The sequence below is a fragment of the Natrix helvetica genome (genome assembly GCF_964273705.1).
Source record: "Natrix helvetica genome assembly, chromosome: 2".
Taxonomy (NCBI): Eukaryota; Metazoa; Chordata; class Lepidosauria; order Squamata; family Natricidae; genus Natrix; species Natrix helvetica.
The window spans coordinates 231,406,258-231,423,247 of NC_138552.1; the positions used below are offsets into that span (position 1 = coordinate 231,406,258).

At 39.8% G+C, this 16,990-nt stretch overlaps 1 protein-coding gene across 1 annotated transcript in view; it reads right to left on the reverse strand.

Annotated features, from left to right (window-relative positions):
* The window catches only part of MDGA1 (MAM domain containing glycosylphosphatidylinositol anchor 1), a 341,865-nt gene that overhangs the window by 215,978 nt on the left and 108,897 nt on the right, over positions 1-16,990 (reverse strand). Inside the window, exons 3-4 of the mRNA XM_081942783.1 lie at positions 15,109-15,283; positions 1,770-1,966 (exon numbers count right to left, since the gene is read on the reverse strand). Of these exons, the coding sequence (XP_081798909.1) occupies positions 1,770-1,966; positions 15,109-15,283 (372 nt within the window). The remainder of the gene's footprint in view (positions 1-1,769; positions 1,967-15,108; positions 15,284-16,990) is intronic.

The window sequence follows — 16,990 nt, forward strand, 5'->3', positions numbered from 1 at the left end:
TCAGATGGAACAATGGCTGATGACCTCTTTCTATCGGTCCACCATAGAAAGTGTCCTCACATATTGCATTACAGTATGGTATGCTGCAGACAGGAAGGCACTACAGAGAGTGATCAATTCAGCACAAGAAACCATTGGTTGTCCTCTGATACCACTGGATGACATTGCCAGATCTCGCTGCTTTAGCAGAGTAAGGAAGATACTCAGAGATGATTCACACCCTGGTCAGTGTCTCTTTGCACTGCTACCATCGGGCAGAAGACATCAAAGTATAGCCAGCCGAACAAATAGGTTTAAAGATAGTTTCTATCCTTGGGCTGTCAGACTTTTAAATACAACCACAATCACTTCATGCACACGCTAGGCTTTTTTCTTTCTTTCTTTTTTCGTTTCTGCTATAATTTTGCACCAGTGAGGTTGCATTTAAGTGCAATGACAATAAAGATTATACTTATGCTTAAAAAACCAATGTGGAGTTTTTCCTTAGTACTCAACAAGCTATTTCTTACAACAAGAAGTCTCTTAAAAACATTTTTTTAGATACAAGCTTTTATCCCTTAAATGGACATAAATAATATAAAGTAACAAAGCAAACTTTTATACATGGATAGACAGACAGAAAGACAGATCGAGTGTCTTTGAAACTGATTTCTTTCGGCAGCAGAGCTGTATCTAGAATGCTGGGCTGTGAGTTTTGAACTTGTACACAGGATTTGCCAAATCCGCCCATTTTCTTTCACTCCTTTCTATCTCTCCCATTTATCATGTCTGTTAACTTTGCTGAGTTAATACCTTTCTTGACCTCATTGTTCCTTCTCTTTAATGTTATACTGTCGTAGTTCTTCCTCCAATCTTAGCATCTCTTAATTCACTTTTAGGACTTAGTTCAGTGGTGCAATTCAGCTGGTTCTATCCAGTTCAGGCAAACCGGTAGCGGTGGCGGTCGGAGGCTCATTAAGTCCTGTTTTTGACGGTCTGCGTATGCGCGGAAGGTCCTGCATATGCGCAGAGGTGTCGCGTGGGCTCACATTTGTGAACCGGTAGCGAAGGTAAGTTGATTTCACCCCTGACTTAGTTCAGGACTTACAGGCCCATATCAAGCATTATTAGCATACAGAGTTCTATGTAAACAAACACTGAAATAATCCATCCACACAGCATCACATAAATAGTTATGTCATTTGAAGTACTGCACTATAGGAATCTAAGCTTGATACCATTGTAAATCAATCAAAGAAAGAGCAGTGGCTATTATGTTGCATTAAAAATATTTATTGGGGTTCACCAGAAACCAGAAGCCTTATAAGAATCTACGGTGCACACATAGTGGAAATTCTACATGTAAAGCTGCAGAAAGTGGGGAAAAAGAATAATTAAAATGATCAAGGTTGCAGAAACAACCCTCTATAAAAAAACACATTTGCATTAGTTTTTAAACAGAAAAAATGGTAGAGATGATTAAGTACATAAAATTGGGCATGATGTAAAGGAAGTTAACATACATTACTTATCGTCCTCTCTCATATTACAACTTGGGATCATCCAATAAAGCTGAATAGTAGGAGATTCAAGATAAAAGATTGTATCTCCTCACACTATGTGCAGTTAAACTATTGAACTTGGAAGTTTTTAAAAACAAGATTAGACAAGTTCATGGAGATAAGACTCAGTGACTACAGTACTATTCTTGAAACCTATATGTTGCCACAAGAAAATCCAAGTTCCCCTGAATGTCCCAAAAGCATGTGGAGCGAGAACATCTATCTCACCTCTGTGTACAATGGTTCATAGATATCCACTCCATTATCCTGACTGTGGGAAAGAGTCTCAGAACCCCTTCTCCAGATGAAGCGAGCAGGTGGATTAGAGCTGACTGTGCATCGAAGGAAGACTGTCTTCTCATGATAAAAACTCCCACGGACATCACTGATAGTTTGATGGACAGTAAGGACGGGCTTGTCCAAATCTGCAAAGAAAAGAAAGAAGGAGGGAATCCAGAGAGATTGTTGATGAGATTTGGGTCAGAATGTGGAATGTCTGTGGGTCACCCAATGTTCCAGATACAGAAGAAAAGGAAGGTAGTTTGGGAACCGTCATTCCATCCACCAGGCAAACTAATAATTCTCAAAATGATACCTCCCTAAAGCTGAAGATGTTTCTTGGATGAGAAGTGAAACATCTTCAAAGAAAAACCAGAAAAGTCCAGTTGCTTCTTGAAAAAGCACATTTGGGTCCTTTTGAAGTAAGGTTAGCTATCTGCTAGGTATCTGCACAGCAACTGAGCTTTTCTAAAACAGCTAAATGAGGAATAGGATAAATTGCATTTGCCAGATTGATCAGTAAATACTACAAGGACTGCTGACTGTAAATTATCTGGCCCCAGAAGATTGAAAAGCTCATTTTGTCCTGGGGCTAGTGAACATGTCACAGAAGTCCTTTGAATAAATTGTGCATTCTGTTGTCTTTTAGCAAGCCAGATGGCAAAAGAAAACAGGAGATAGGCTATTTTTAACTTGGTGTATTGATATTTTAAGCACTGTGTCCGGCTTTGTGCCAGTTGATAAAATTCAAGTGCTTTGTATTTTGTTTGTCATTGTGGAGTGGAGATCTTTAATAATGCTTGTGAAAACTTGATGCCAGATCTGGTTGTTTCTGCCTAGCCTGCCAAATGCATCTGTTCATCACTTTTATTCTACTAATGATACTTTGCAGTTTCTTTGAACTTCAGCTTTTCTAAGTTTGAATGAAGTTCTTGCTCCATCAACTGAGGTACCACTAGTGAAAAGTTATGCTTTAATCTTGCATCTTACATGATCTCTCAACTAGAAAGACATTTTAAATCTCACTTTCTAGCCAACCCCAATTTGTTATTTTTGAATATAAGTTTAACATTTTAAATTAGGTTTCTGTATATGGTTTGTTTCTACATCAAAACCAGAGGTTTCAGTTAGTGTCATGTTCATGCTAGAATTGGAGTTGATCTATATTTAGCATAAAATCAAGAACTTTAAGAGTTATTCTTTAATCACACTATTGACTGTTCCTCCATTCAAAAATCTTCATGCAAACAGAAATTAATCACAATGAAAAGCAATTTAAGCAGGACCTGCTCAAAACCCCACAAGGGCAATATCTTTATTTGCTCAACCAATATTTTATCATCTCTGCAAGTTTTCATGTTTCTTAAAAATCTTTATAAGCCTCAAGGAATGCAATTTGGATGTTGTCCAATACAGCAGGGTGCAAAATGTTTCTGAATTATAGCAAGGGTTTTTGTAAAGATATAGCTCTCTGAAGATGTTGGCTCTTATTTCATATAAGAGGCCGAATAATATAAATTAGCCCCAAATCTCATGTTCATTTTCTTGCTTTTTAACTATTTCACTTCATTAGAACTTTTAAGAAACTTGAAAGCTTGCAGTTAGTACTAAATTTTGGTTAGTACAATAAAAATATTGCCTCCATAGGTTGTTTTGATTTTGATTTTTTTTCCTGGCTGACATATCTATCATTATGGAAACAGTATAACTTAGTATTTGGGCATATTCTTTAAATTCAGAAGGATCAAATTAAATCCTTGCCATCTCCAGATAATACTGAAACCACTTCCTTATAAAAAGAAATCCTTAAAGATACACTTCCAGTAAACAATATTGTTTGGTGAACCAATGACCCAACTTGGTAAAAAGCAGTCTCCTTGGTCCCCAATATTATTTTTACATGGGACAAAATTGAATATTACAAGTCTCTGCTCATTGTGTGAACCAAAATCCTGCAGGTAAGATTCAGTGTGTAATTCTGGTAATAACACTAATTCAGTGCATCATAATAAGACTTCTGGTCCCAAGATACCTTTCAAGATTGAGTAGATTAAAGGAGCAAAGAACCCTTGAATCAAATAATATAATTCTTGCCATCCATTTAGGTTCCCCTTCGTTTAATATTCTGCTAATGAGGAGAGACAGAGCCAAACCAGATTAATGAAGGTTGTCAATATGCATCATATGTCCCTGCTTTCAGACAGTTGCGGGTGTGTGTATTTGTGCACTCTGGGGTTGGGGAGATGGATAATCATTAAACTCAGTGGAGAAAAAATCCAGATGTATGCTAATGAGGACCAAATGCAGAGCCTTTGTAAAAGATACCACTAAAGAAAAGTCCTTACATATTTGAAGCATGTGACCACAGAGCACCTGAAGGCTCCTTTTCTCCCCCCATAAAGCTCATACGTTGTTGACATTTAAAATATTGATTTAGCTATATATAAGTCTGTAATTTTGGTTTCAAGACAAGATACTATTTTCTGCTAAAAACAAACATTGTCTATTAAAAATGTGCCTAGACCAGTCAATTTGCATATTTTAATGAGGGTGCATGTTTTGAAGAGCCACTGTTTGTAATAAAAGTTGAGATTTCTTAGTCTGATAATACTAGAAGTGTATTCAGACACATGGGCAGATTTTTTTTTTTAGCCAAGTAGTAATATTGAAAATGGCAGAGGAAAACATACGTAAAAGAGATGTAGAACCAGATTAGAGGGACTTCTTAAATACTTTGTAAGGAGTTTCAACCAATATATACTAATCTTTATTTCTTGTTCAAGTTAATCTAGGCAAACTTTTTAAATGTTACCTTCCTGGATGGCTCCTAAATAAGCATCAGGATTCTACTTTACTTTATAAATCATATTTGAGTTCCTACAATGACCTAAAATGAGATAGATAGAGTCAATCAAAAGAATGACTAATGCCCTCTGGATTGTTATGCATATTTTGTTATGCACAAAGCTATTCATGCCAATGTCTACATAAACTCTTGTCTGCATTAATGGGAGAATGGAGTCTTTCTACTGTAACTAAATATTTATGTTCTTTTCCCAAGTGCTTTGTGATCACATCATTCAAGTGAGAAAATAGGGGGTCATTGCTATTTGTTTCCTCTGCATTTTGATCATCCTTTGCAGCAGTTCCTACTTGGATGGGCTTCAGAACTGTTCTTTGCCTTGTTCCTTCCACAAGCTAAAGAAAGAAGAAAAAATATCAGTGACAATGAAATAGCTGAAATAGCATCACTGGGCTTTAAACAATGACATGCAAATGGGGCAGCAATAAAATTCACCTGATCTAAATCTCAATTGTCTGCTGCCTAACTCTCATTCATTTTGATGCTGCAAAGCAGTTATAACAAGGTGACTTACCCTTGGCCATTTCACCTGGACATTTTTTCTGCCCCAAAAACTTTTCGTGTAATAAGTTCTCACCTGCACTTCATCCCAGGGACCTTTAATTTCCTATCAGTCTCCAGTGACAGCTCTAATCTCTCACCAGACTACTTTGGAGTATTTGGGGGGGGGGGAACCTCACTGTGTCAAAGTGAATGATTAAAATAAGTTGAAGTGATTTAAGCTCGTCATATTTAAATGTGCAAACTCTGCCAGAGTCTCCTTTAATTCAAGTTCATGTCTTTATTATCTTAAAGACGATTTCTCCCATCTAGTATTCACTAAGTCTTTAGGAACTAAAGGTAAAGGTTCCTCTTGCACATATGAGCTAGTTGTTCCCGACTCTAGGGGGCAGAGCTCATCTCTGTTTCAAAGCCGAAGAACCCGCACTGTCCAAAGACGTCTCCATGGTCATGTGGCCGGCATGACTAAATGCCGAAGACACACGGAACACTGTTACCTTCCCATCAAAGGTGGTTCACTTTTTTTCTACTTGCATTTTTTACATGCTTTTGAACTGCTAGGTTGGCAAAAACTGGGACAAGTAACAGGAGCTCACTCCATTATGCGGCACTAGGGATTTGAACTGCGGACCTTTCTGATCAACAAGCTCAGCATCTTAGTCACTGAGCCACCACATCCCTTTTGGGGTCCTGTAGGAACTACAAGCCCCCAAAATCCCTGTCCTGCTCGTGTGATGCTATTTTTCTCATAGATAGATGATAGATAGATGATAGATTGATAGATAGATAGATAGATAGATAGATAGATAGATAGATAGATGATAGATAGATAGATAGATAGATAGATGATTGATAGATAGATGATAGATAGATGATAGATAGATAGATAGATAGATAGATAGATAGATAGATAGATAGATAATAGATAGATAAATAGATAGATAGATAGATAATAGATAGATAGATAGATAGATAGATAGATAGATAGATGATAGATAGATAGATAGATAGATGATAGATAGATAGATAGATAGATGATAGATAGATAGATAGATAGATAGATAGATAGATAGATAGATAGATGATTGATAGATAGATGATAGATAGATGATAGATAGATAGATAGATAGATAGATAGATAGTAGATAGATAGATGATAGATAGATAGATAGATAGATAATAGATAGATAAATAGATAGATAGATAGATAATAGATAGATAGATAGATAGATAGATAGATAGATGATAGATAGATAGATAGATAGATAGATAGATAGATAGATAGATAGATGATAGATAGATAGATAGATAGATGATAGATAGATAGATAGATAGATAGATAGATAGATAGATAGATAGATAGATAGATAGATAGATGCATTTGACTTCTAGTAACCTGCTGGATAAGTCATTGCAATTTTCTTGGTAAGAGTTTGGAAGTGGTTTGCTACTGCCACATTTCTGGAGCTGAGAGGGTGATTGGGTCGAGGTAATTCAATTGGCCTTATGCCTAAGGGCAGGACTAGAATTCAGTCTCCAAGTTTCTCACCTGATGCCTTAACCAGTACACCATTACACCAGACTGGCTCTTTCCTCCTTTCTTATCCTCCTTTCTCATCCTTATTTATCCTGATACCCAAACCAATGCAGCTAGTTGCAAATTCACCAATCACTCTTCCAACTGAAAGAAATCAGAGTACAAAAATTGCCCTCTTCAAAAATTCCGAAGAAAACCAAAATTTTACTCATGAATGCCATCTTTCTTCCTTGTTTTTCCAATCAGTCTCTGAATGTAATAGAAAAGCCAAGGAGATTTTCCATGCCCGTAGCAATTTGCAAGTGTCTGTTCTTTTCACTTAAGCCCCAGCATGTCTCAGCAAAAAAAGAGGGAATCATTAAAAGTATGAAATCTTAGCAAACACTGATGACAGTGGAAATGGTGACTACGGAAAGAATTGTACTTAATTTTTTAAATAATATTTTGAAGTACTCAAATCACTTCATCTATCTCTAGCTGGATACACCAATGCCTACAGTAATACACATTTTTAATAAAACTCTATCAGAGCTTAATTCAACCCACAATTATTAGCTTGCCAACTGATACAACCATGTGGGTTGTTTCAATATCAACATAACTTTTAAATGTCCCCACTTTCCATCTGGCTTTCCTATCTCTTCCTCCCAGCATGGAAAAGCTCCAAGGAAAAGCTTCCCTAATTAATAATGATGTCTGGGGACTTTGTGCTAGTGGAGACAGTTTTCTGGATCTTCAGCAGACGTGCTTTGCTGGCACTGACTGAAATGTAGCAGCAGATTGGCTGAGTTTCTTCTACAGGGATTTATATGAAGCTTTGGAACAGGTTTACGTGGATGAATGGTAACACATGACCTGAGATTGTTCTGAAAACTGGAAGCCGCTTAGGAATTTGGACAAAAAGTTGACTAATTTCAATTTTTAGTACTAATCTACTGTATTTGTACTGAGGAAATCTCACGAATAAAGGATCATGTTTGCAACTGGTCTGAACTTTCCTTGGCTGCAGTATAGTCACATCTGGAACCTGTGGCTAGTTCTATACAGGTAGTCCTCGATTACGACCACAATTCAGCCCAGAATTTCTATTGCTAAGTGGGGCATTTGTTAAGTGAGTTTTGCTCCATTTGATGACCTTTCTTGCCGCAGTTGTTAAGTGAATTGTTCCTGTTGTTAAGTTAGTAGCATGATTGTTAAGTGAATCTGGCTTCCCCATTGATTGTGTGGGTAAGAAGGTTGCAAAAGGTGATCACATGATTACAAGACCCTGCAACCATCATAAATATGAACCAGTTGCCAAGCAGCCAAAACTGTGACCATGGGAATCCTGCAATAGTCATAAGAGTGCTGTTGTAACGTTGAAGGGTCACTAAATAAACTGTTGTTGGGGCGAAGACTACTGGTACTTGCATTTTACTTTTTCCAAGTGTCAGGAATGATTACAACTTGATCGAGAAAGAGACACACAGACATCACAATTCTGAGCAAATAAATTGAAACAAATTGTTTCAGATATGATGTAATCTAACTGTAAACGTCTATGGAGATTCTCAGTCATCCAGGTCATGGTTGTCCCAAAGGTGCTTTTTCAAGAGGCAACTGGACTTTCTGGTTTTTCTTCGAAGACATTTCGCTTCAAACTGAAGAAACGTCTTGGATGAGAAGCAAAACATCTTCAGAGAAAGACCAGAAAGTCCTGTTGGCTCTTGAAAAAGCACTTTTGGAAGTAACTGTCCAATTACCATCAGTAAATGAAAGGGAATGTTTGTTGCATATTAAGGACCAACAAAGAAGACAATGTCATGAAATGTGCAGTTAAGGGCAGCAGTGGTAAGGATTAATCTAGTCCTTTCCTATTCTTTCATTCGTCTATCTATCCATCGAACAAAGAGTTACAAAAAAAATGCAAATTCTTTTCTGGGACAGCAACACACACACACACACACACACACACACAAAGCAAGAGGCATATTACCAAGTCCATCTGTAGAGTAGATGTTAGTATTGAAAAGCCCTTGGCCACCCAATTTACCCCATAGCGCTAAAGGTAAGAAATATAGGAAGAAGAGCGAGACTCTGCATCAGCTTAGATCCAAGCTCCAACCTAGAAGCAAAGGGAAACTGCACAAGAAATCAATTCCCCTTTGAGATGGGACTCTTTAATAACCCAAGATCAATGATCTGTGGTAAATAAAATTAAAGAAGCAAAGAAAAGCACAGGGAAGCTGTATAATAGAAGAGGACAAGAAGAAAAACTTAAACCAGCCTTAACAAAAATGGCAGAGAATCAATACCCCAAATTTCCAAACAACGAGGAGGATGGCAAGTTGGTGAAGCTTCTCCTAAATATTTCAAGAAAAGAACATAAATTTCCTAGAAAAGATTTTAAAAACTCCTCTGCAGTTGGCACTAAAGGGGCTCCTTATGCTAATGTTTTGTACATATATAATTAAAAATAATATACAGGTAAGGATGGTCTTTTGAGGAGGGACGGGACAGGCTTGTGAAGTAAAATGTGAAATGTTTAACTGTATATTGTCACAACATTCTCTTGGGGGGGAAACCACTTTCCAATTGCTCTTTGCTAGCTGATCAGCTGGCAGGAGGCACCAGTAGCTTTCAGAGACCTATAAAAAATTTTTTTTAGCAACCTGCGATTGCTGCCAGTCACCTGGGAGGAAGCAAGATGTGTATTTACCGAACTAGTAGAAATATTTCAGGAAAGCAGGGAAGTGGGGATAATTATATCATTCATTACTAGATATTTGAACAGGGGATTGTCAATGTAAGAAAAGTCTTCCAGGATCAGGCCAGGGCACATCTTAACCAGCACCAATTACCTCTGGAGTACCCACAAACAGAATCCCAAGGCATACTGATGTTTTCCCCAGAACTGGCATTAAACAAACTGCATTTTTTAAAAAATTTAAGCTCTGAATTTATTAATTCATAAATTTTTCTAATTTATTTGATCTCTGTGAATTTATCTGATCTCCTATTAAAAGTTATGCAAGTCATCCTTGTAAACTGGCTCTAGCCCTATTCTCTCAAGCAATAGATAAAGTTTGCTCCTTCTGTATGACAGCTCTTTGGATATTTGAAGGTTACATTAATGACTCTCAATCATCTTATTTGTAGGCTGAACATTCCTAGATCCTTTCCATTCCTGACAATCATTCCTGATCAAACTTGATTTTAGATACTTCACTTTCTTGATTGTTGTTGTTAGTTGCGAAATCATGTATGACCCATCGCGACCCCATGGACAATGCTCCTCCAGGCTTTCCTGTCCTCTACTATCCTTTGGAGTCCATTTAAGCTTCAGTGACTCCATCCAGCCACCCCATTCTCTGTCGTCCTCTTCTTCTTTTGCCTTAAATCTTTTTTCAGCATTAGGCTCTTCTCCAGTGAGTCCTTTCTTCTCATTAGATGGCCAAAGTACTTGAGTTTCATCTTCAGGATCTGGCCTTCTAAAGAGCAGTCAGGGTTGATCTCCTCTAGGACTGACCGGTTTGATTGCCTTGCAATCCAAAGGACTTACCATCTTGATAGATCTTCAAAATTTCTACGGTATGTCACTGTCCCTTTGAAAGTGATGTGCCCAGAACTACATACAATTCTACACAAAGATCTCCTCTAGGCAAGATACTGTGGGAATGGGAGAAACCAGGCTTCGCAGTACTATACGTGAAATAGTCCTTATCAATTATAAGTTCAACATGAGCCAGCAACATAATGTTAAAAAGGCAAAGGCTAACTTGGAGTCCATTAACAGGAGCGCAGAGAATACAGATAGTCCTTGACTTACAACCACAATGAAACCCAAAATTTCTGTTGCTAAGCGAGGCAGTTGTTAAGTGTGCTTTGCCCCCTTTTATGACATTTCTTGCCACATTTGTTAAGTGAATCATTGCAGTTATTAGGTTAGTAACAGGGCTGTTAAGTGAAATTGGTTTTCCCATTGACTGTGCTTGTCAGAAAGTCGCAAAAGAGAATCAAATGACCCAGGAACAGTGCAGCAGTCATAAATATGAGTCATTTGTCAAATGTCTGAATTTTGATCACATGACCATGGGGATGCTGCAATGGCCATAAGTGTGAAAAACGGCCATAAGTTACTTTTTCAGTATGGTTGTAACTTTAAATGGTCAGTAAATGAACTGTTGTAAATTTCCTGTAGAACATGGGAAGTAATTTTTTTCTACTGTACTCTGCCTAGATGAGACCCTTGTGTAGAACTGTATCTGGTTTTGGGCACATCACTTTCAAAGAGGCAGTGACATATTGGAGATATTTCAAAGAGGGACTTCCAAGATGGTGAAGTGTTCTGACCCCCCCCCCCCCCCCCCGCTCTTGTATACCAAGTCGCTCCGAAGACAAAGTCTCTTCAAGATGTTTATTGACATACAGGTTCAACCTTGGCAGCAATCCAGCCTGCTAAGGTCAACATAGCACTTTGGGCAGCAATCCAGCTACAGCGAACCCTTTGGCAGCAATCCAGCTACCAAGATCCAGATAACCACCTTGGCAGCACTCCAGCCTGCCGAGGTCCAAGGAACAGATTGGCAGCAATCCAGGTAAACACTTTGGCAGCAATCCAGTCTGCCAAGCTACGACACAGATCTGAGAGCGTCTCCAACTCTAATGATCAGTTGATTCCTGCAAAGGGTGTGTCCACAAACAGCCCCTTTATAGTCTGGAGAGGAGTCTAATTATCAGCAGCTGAGAGCAATTACCTCCTGTAACTGCTCAATTGCTCCTTACGCAGGGTAGCATGTCGGTAACGAGCATCTAATAACTCACTGCTGATGTCTGACTCACTGTCCCATGATTCCTCCCCACTGCTCCAAGGCATGACATCAGGAGCCCCCTTCCTTTGGCTTTCACCACTGCTCCATGCCTCAGGCGCCTCCTGGTGGCCAACCAGCCTCTCTCTGTGCCCTGCTCAGAGTCGGAACCCTGTCCAGGGTCCTCCACATCCTCCTGAGCCGACTCAGAGGGACCCTCGCTGTCGGAGTCTGGTGGCAACTCCAACGGGTCCTGCTGGGCCACAACAGTGAAGTGTCTAAAATCAAGTCTGGTCAGGGATGATTGTCGGGAATGGAAAGGATATGAGTACATTCAGCCCCAAAATAAAATGACCGAGTGACAGATCATAGCAATCTTCAAATATCTGAAGAGCTATCATACAGAAGGAGAAGGGGACTTTCTGTATTGCTTGAGAGAATACGGCTAGAATCAATTTACAAGGATTTGAAAATAGACGTTGAGGAACTTTTAACTTTTCAGAGCTTTTAAGAGATGGCTAACCTTTTGGCCATCGCGTGCCAAAAATGATGGGAGTGTGTGGGGGAGGGTCATGCACGCGCATGCCCACACCCATAATTCTATGCACCCTACCCCATACACATACGCACAACCCCCCATACACATACACACAACCCCCATGCATGTGCAGCAACCTCCCCCACACACATGTGCATGTAACCCAACCACCCTCAACCCACTTTTGGTGCTTGATGGCACGGTGGACCCATTTTTCGCTCTCTCCAGGCTCCAGAGGCTTTCTCAGAGCCTGGGGAGGGCGAAAATAGCCTCCCCCACACCCTGGACGTCCTCCAGGAAATGGCCCGTTTTCTCACTTCCAACTTCCGGTTTGTGTATTGGGCCATTTTTCACCCTCCGGAGGCTTCAGGAGGCTTCCCTGATGCCTCCAAAGGGGGGAAAAAATGGCCAAAAATCAAGGTGCAAAAATCAAGAAAAGCACTGGCTACCTGTGGCTTTTCGGGTGCATTTCAAGGTGTTGATTCTCACCTTTAAAGCACTCCATGGCTCAGGACCTAGTTATCTGCGGGATCGCATCCTACCCCATACATCCCTGCGACCAATTCGCTCTCATAGAGGGGGACTCCTCCGGGTGCCGTCCGCCAAACAATGCCGGCGGGCAACGCCCAGGAGTAGGGCCTTCTCTATGATGGGCCCGACCCTCTGGAACGACCTCCCCCCTGACATTAGAATCATTACTGATCTCCGCTCCTTCCGTAAGAAACTCAAGACCCACCTGTTCCAATTAGCAGGCCTGGCCCAACCAAAATTATGATCTAATCCCTTGACTCTCCTGGCCGGTTATTTTAAATTTTGGGGTATTTTAATTTGGTTTTAATCACTAATTAATTTTTGCACTATTGTACAGACTTGTGTTTAATTTGTTTTATGGGATTTTGTAATTGTTGTATATAATGTTTTTATTCTGTCTGTACACCGCCCCGAGTCCCCTTGGGGAGAGGGAGCGGTTGACAAATCCAATAAATATATATAAAATATATAAATATAAATATAAGGTTGAAATCAGCTACCCAGCACCTGCATGTGTGCTGGAACTGACAGGGCAATGCCTCGCATGCCCTCAGAAATGGCTCCGCGTGCCACCTGTGGCACATGTGCCAGAGGTTCGCCATCACGGAGCTCTGTGAACCATCAGCTAGCATAAGAGACTGTCACACAAAGAGTGTTCTTCATTAGAGATCTTCATTCAGAGATTCTCTAGTGAATTCTATATCAAAGAGCAGATTGGAATTCTACCATTTTATTAAAATATTAAGATAGGCTTGGGGTTTAATCATTGTGTTCTCATATTTATTGTATCATTTATATGCTTATTTGTGCAAGTGGGTGAATTGACAGCTTTGTGTAAAGGGAATGACCTTGACGAATAGTAGGAAGAACTGCAATCATGACTACAGTCAAATAAAAGAAATCTGGGACAGGTCTGAATCCAGGTAGGCAGCCCAGACCGTCCTGTTTTTCACCAAAGTAAAGGGAAAGAGGGGAAAGTACATTTGGGCTTGCCAGACTATTGTTATAACTTTATCATAAAACTAGTATTCACTCAGCTTTCCTAGTTTGGTCTATCTTGAAGGATTGAAATTTTGTCTGGTAGATGAGTCTTGTGTTAGAAGGCAAGTAAAACAGAAGGGCTTCAAGTTTCATGCAATGGAATCTAATGTAGAGTTCCTTATTACAATGAAAGATCAATTTTGCATAATACTAAGCTACGGTTTACCATTACTAGAACAAAGAGAACCCAGTCTCAGGACTACACCTTTCTCCTCCTGTGCAGCCATAAAGACAGGACATTAAGCCAGTCAGGAGTCTCAACCTAGAACACTCTGATTAGTTTCCAATGACTGTTCATTAACAGCCCAAGAGCAAACCATGTTTTAAACCAGACATAGCAATCTAGTGCTCGGCACTTATTTTGAATTCCAATTCTAATAATAGCAATAGCACTTAGACTTATATAATGTTTCACAGTGCTTTACAGCCCCCTCTAAGAGGCTTACAAAGTCAGCATATTGCCCCCAATAATCTGGGTCCTCATTTTACCGACCTTGGAAGGATGGAACACTGAGTCAACCTTGAACCGGTGAGAATCGAATTGCAGGCAGTCAGCACAACTAGCCTGCGATACCGTATTCTAACCACTGTGCCACCACAGTTCAGAAGAAGGGTTTTTCTACTTTAATTCCTGACAACAACCTAAAGCTGAAATTGTTAACCCAAAATATTTGGTTGACCTCACTTTGGGTTCTTTGACTTACCTTCTTTTTAACTAGCTAATATTCCAATTCTCATTTGATGAATTAATGTTTAGTTAAATTAAAAGAAGAAGCAGGAGTTCTTGATTTCTGTATGGCGAAGTAGGAGCAAACAGACTTGTACCTGCTTATATTTGTACATTTAGTGTGAAACCTAAAGTTATATCTGAAATGAGCAGGGAAATTCCATCATTGCATTGGGCTGACTAAGATTTTTATCCAAATGGGCTTCATGAAATTGCAGCATGCCGCTGGCCAGTGGTGGGATTCAATTTTTTTTACTACCGATTCTGTGGGCATGGCTTTGTGGGTGGGGTGTGGCTTTGTGGACGTGGCTTTGTGGGCATGGCAGGGGAAGGATACTGCAAAATCCCCAATCCCTCCTCACCGCACTAACCTGCTTTCCAGCTCCATTCTCCTGTTCAGGGACAACAAAAGAAGATCAGCTGGGAGGCAGCCGAGGTGGGGCCAGCTTACTTGTCGGTTCTCCGAACTACTTAAAATTTCTGGTTACCGGTTCTCCAGAACCTGTCAGAACTGACTGAATGCCCCCTCTTCCACTGACCATAGTACACAAGGCTTCTTATCTAAGGCCATGACTAAGTTCATGAAGACTTTTTGTCCAAGACTAGCACTTTCAGGAAAGGGAGCATGGATAAAACAAGGCCTATTCCTTTGCCTCAGAGGTATGAGAATGAGTCTAGGTCAATGCAGAATTTCACTAGTGAAATGATCAAGACACACGCAGTAGAACTATGGGAAGTCTTGGATGGCCACAAAATGACTTACACTGCACATCTACTCGAATGGACTTGATGGCAGGGACCCCAACCCCATTCTCTGCTTTACAGTAATAACGACCCCCCTGAAGCCTCTGGATCTTCTCAATCAGAAGCGTTTCATTCAACACCGATGTCTCCTGGAATTTGTCCGAGGCGCTGCCAGCAGTTTTCGTCCACCTCACCTAGAGAAGAAGAAAAAGAGAGAGAAATAAAGCTTAGGAAAAAAGCAAACTTTGATCTGGCCCCATCGGTGCAAGCAATTATTTATTTGAAATGCTTTTAGGCTGCTTATCATGCAAATGGTACACAATGTACCATTTAATATACAAACATACAAAACAATTAAAAATATATAAAAATGAGCAATGTGTTAAATGCCAGAGAGAATATCAATGTCAGATTGATACTCAAAATTAGTTTGAGTTTGAGTTTGAGTTTTATTAAATTTATATACCGCCCCCCTCTCCCCGCAGGGACTCGGGGCGGTGTACAGACAGTACATATAAATCAACAAAGCAGGAACAACAAAACATTAGACAACCAACATAAACATACGGTCTGTATAATACCCGAACTCATTTCTAGTTAAAAACAGTCTAAAACCAAAATTAAAACCCCAAAAATTAGAAGGCTAGCAGACAGAGATTTCAGGGCACAGCCTTTGATCATCTAGTTTTATTAGATATTTGAAAAGTTATCATTAGAACAGAAAACTAATAACTGCTAACCACATCCCATAAACCAAGTAGATAGTAGTCCTCAAATGACAGTCTTATCTCTCTTCCTCCTGCTGTTGTGTCCTAATGGATGGAGAGCTGGTTGTTTATCTGTAGATTTATCGATAACTGATATAGGTAGTCCTTGACTTAAGACCACGATTGAGGCCAAAATTTTCAGCAAGATGTTAAGTGCCTCATTTTATGATCTTCTTTTTCTGCCACAGTTGTTAAATGAATAACTGCAGTTGTTAAGTCAATCTGGCTTCCCCCATTGAGTTTGTTTGTCGGAAGCCAGCTGAGAATGTTACAAATGGTGATCACATGACCACGGGACAGTGCAACTACCATAAATACATGCTAGGTGCCAAACTCCCGAATTTTGATCATATCACCATTGGGAAGTTGCAATGGTTGTTTATGTAAAGTCAGAAGTCACTTTTTCAAGTGCTGTTGTAACTTCGAATGGTCACTAAATGAAGGATTATACATCAAAGACTAGCTATATTTCTGCTTTAACACAACTTTAGACCTAGGATTTCTGCATCTGATCTCAGTCCTTCTGTCCCTCATAAAAAATGTTTTTGGCATGCATCTAAATTAACATGAAATTTGCATGTTTATATCAGTTTTTCACACAATCTGAATCAATCTTTTGTCTTCACCCTTGAATGTTAACAAAAAATATTGCCCCAAATAGGATCTTAAGTTAAAGGTTCCCCCTCGCACATATGTGCTAGTCATTCCCGACTCTAGGGGGCAGTGGTCATCTCCGTTTCAAAGCCGAAGAGCTCTGGAGTTGTCCAAAGACGTCTCCGTGGTCATGTGGCTGGCATGACTAAACGCCGAAGGCACACGGAACACTGTTACCTTCTCACCAAAGGTGGTTCCTATTTTTCTACTTGCATTTTTACGTGTTTTTGAACTGCTAGGTTGGAAGAAGCTGGGACAAGTAACGGGAGCTCACTCTGTTACACGGTGCTAGGGATTCGAACCGCTGAATTGTCAATCTTTCTGATCGACTAGCTCAGCGTTTTAGCCACTGAGCCACCACATCCCTTAAATAGGATCTTACTTTTGCCAGTGAAGAGGACTCTCTTGATAACTCTGGAGATTCCAAAGATACTAGCAGTAACTCCTCTTATTTTGCTTTTGGTTAGCAATCACCGCAGT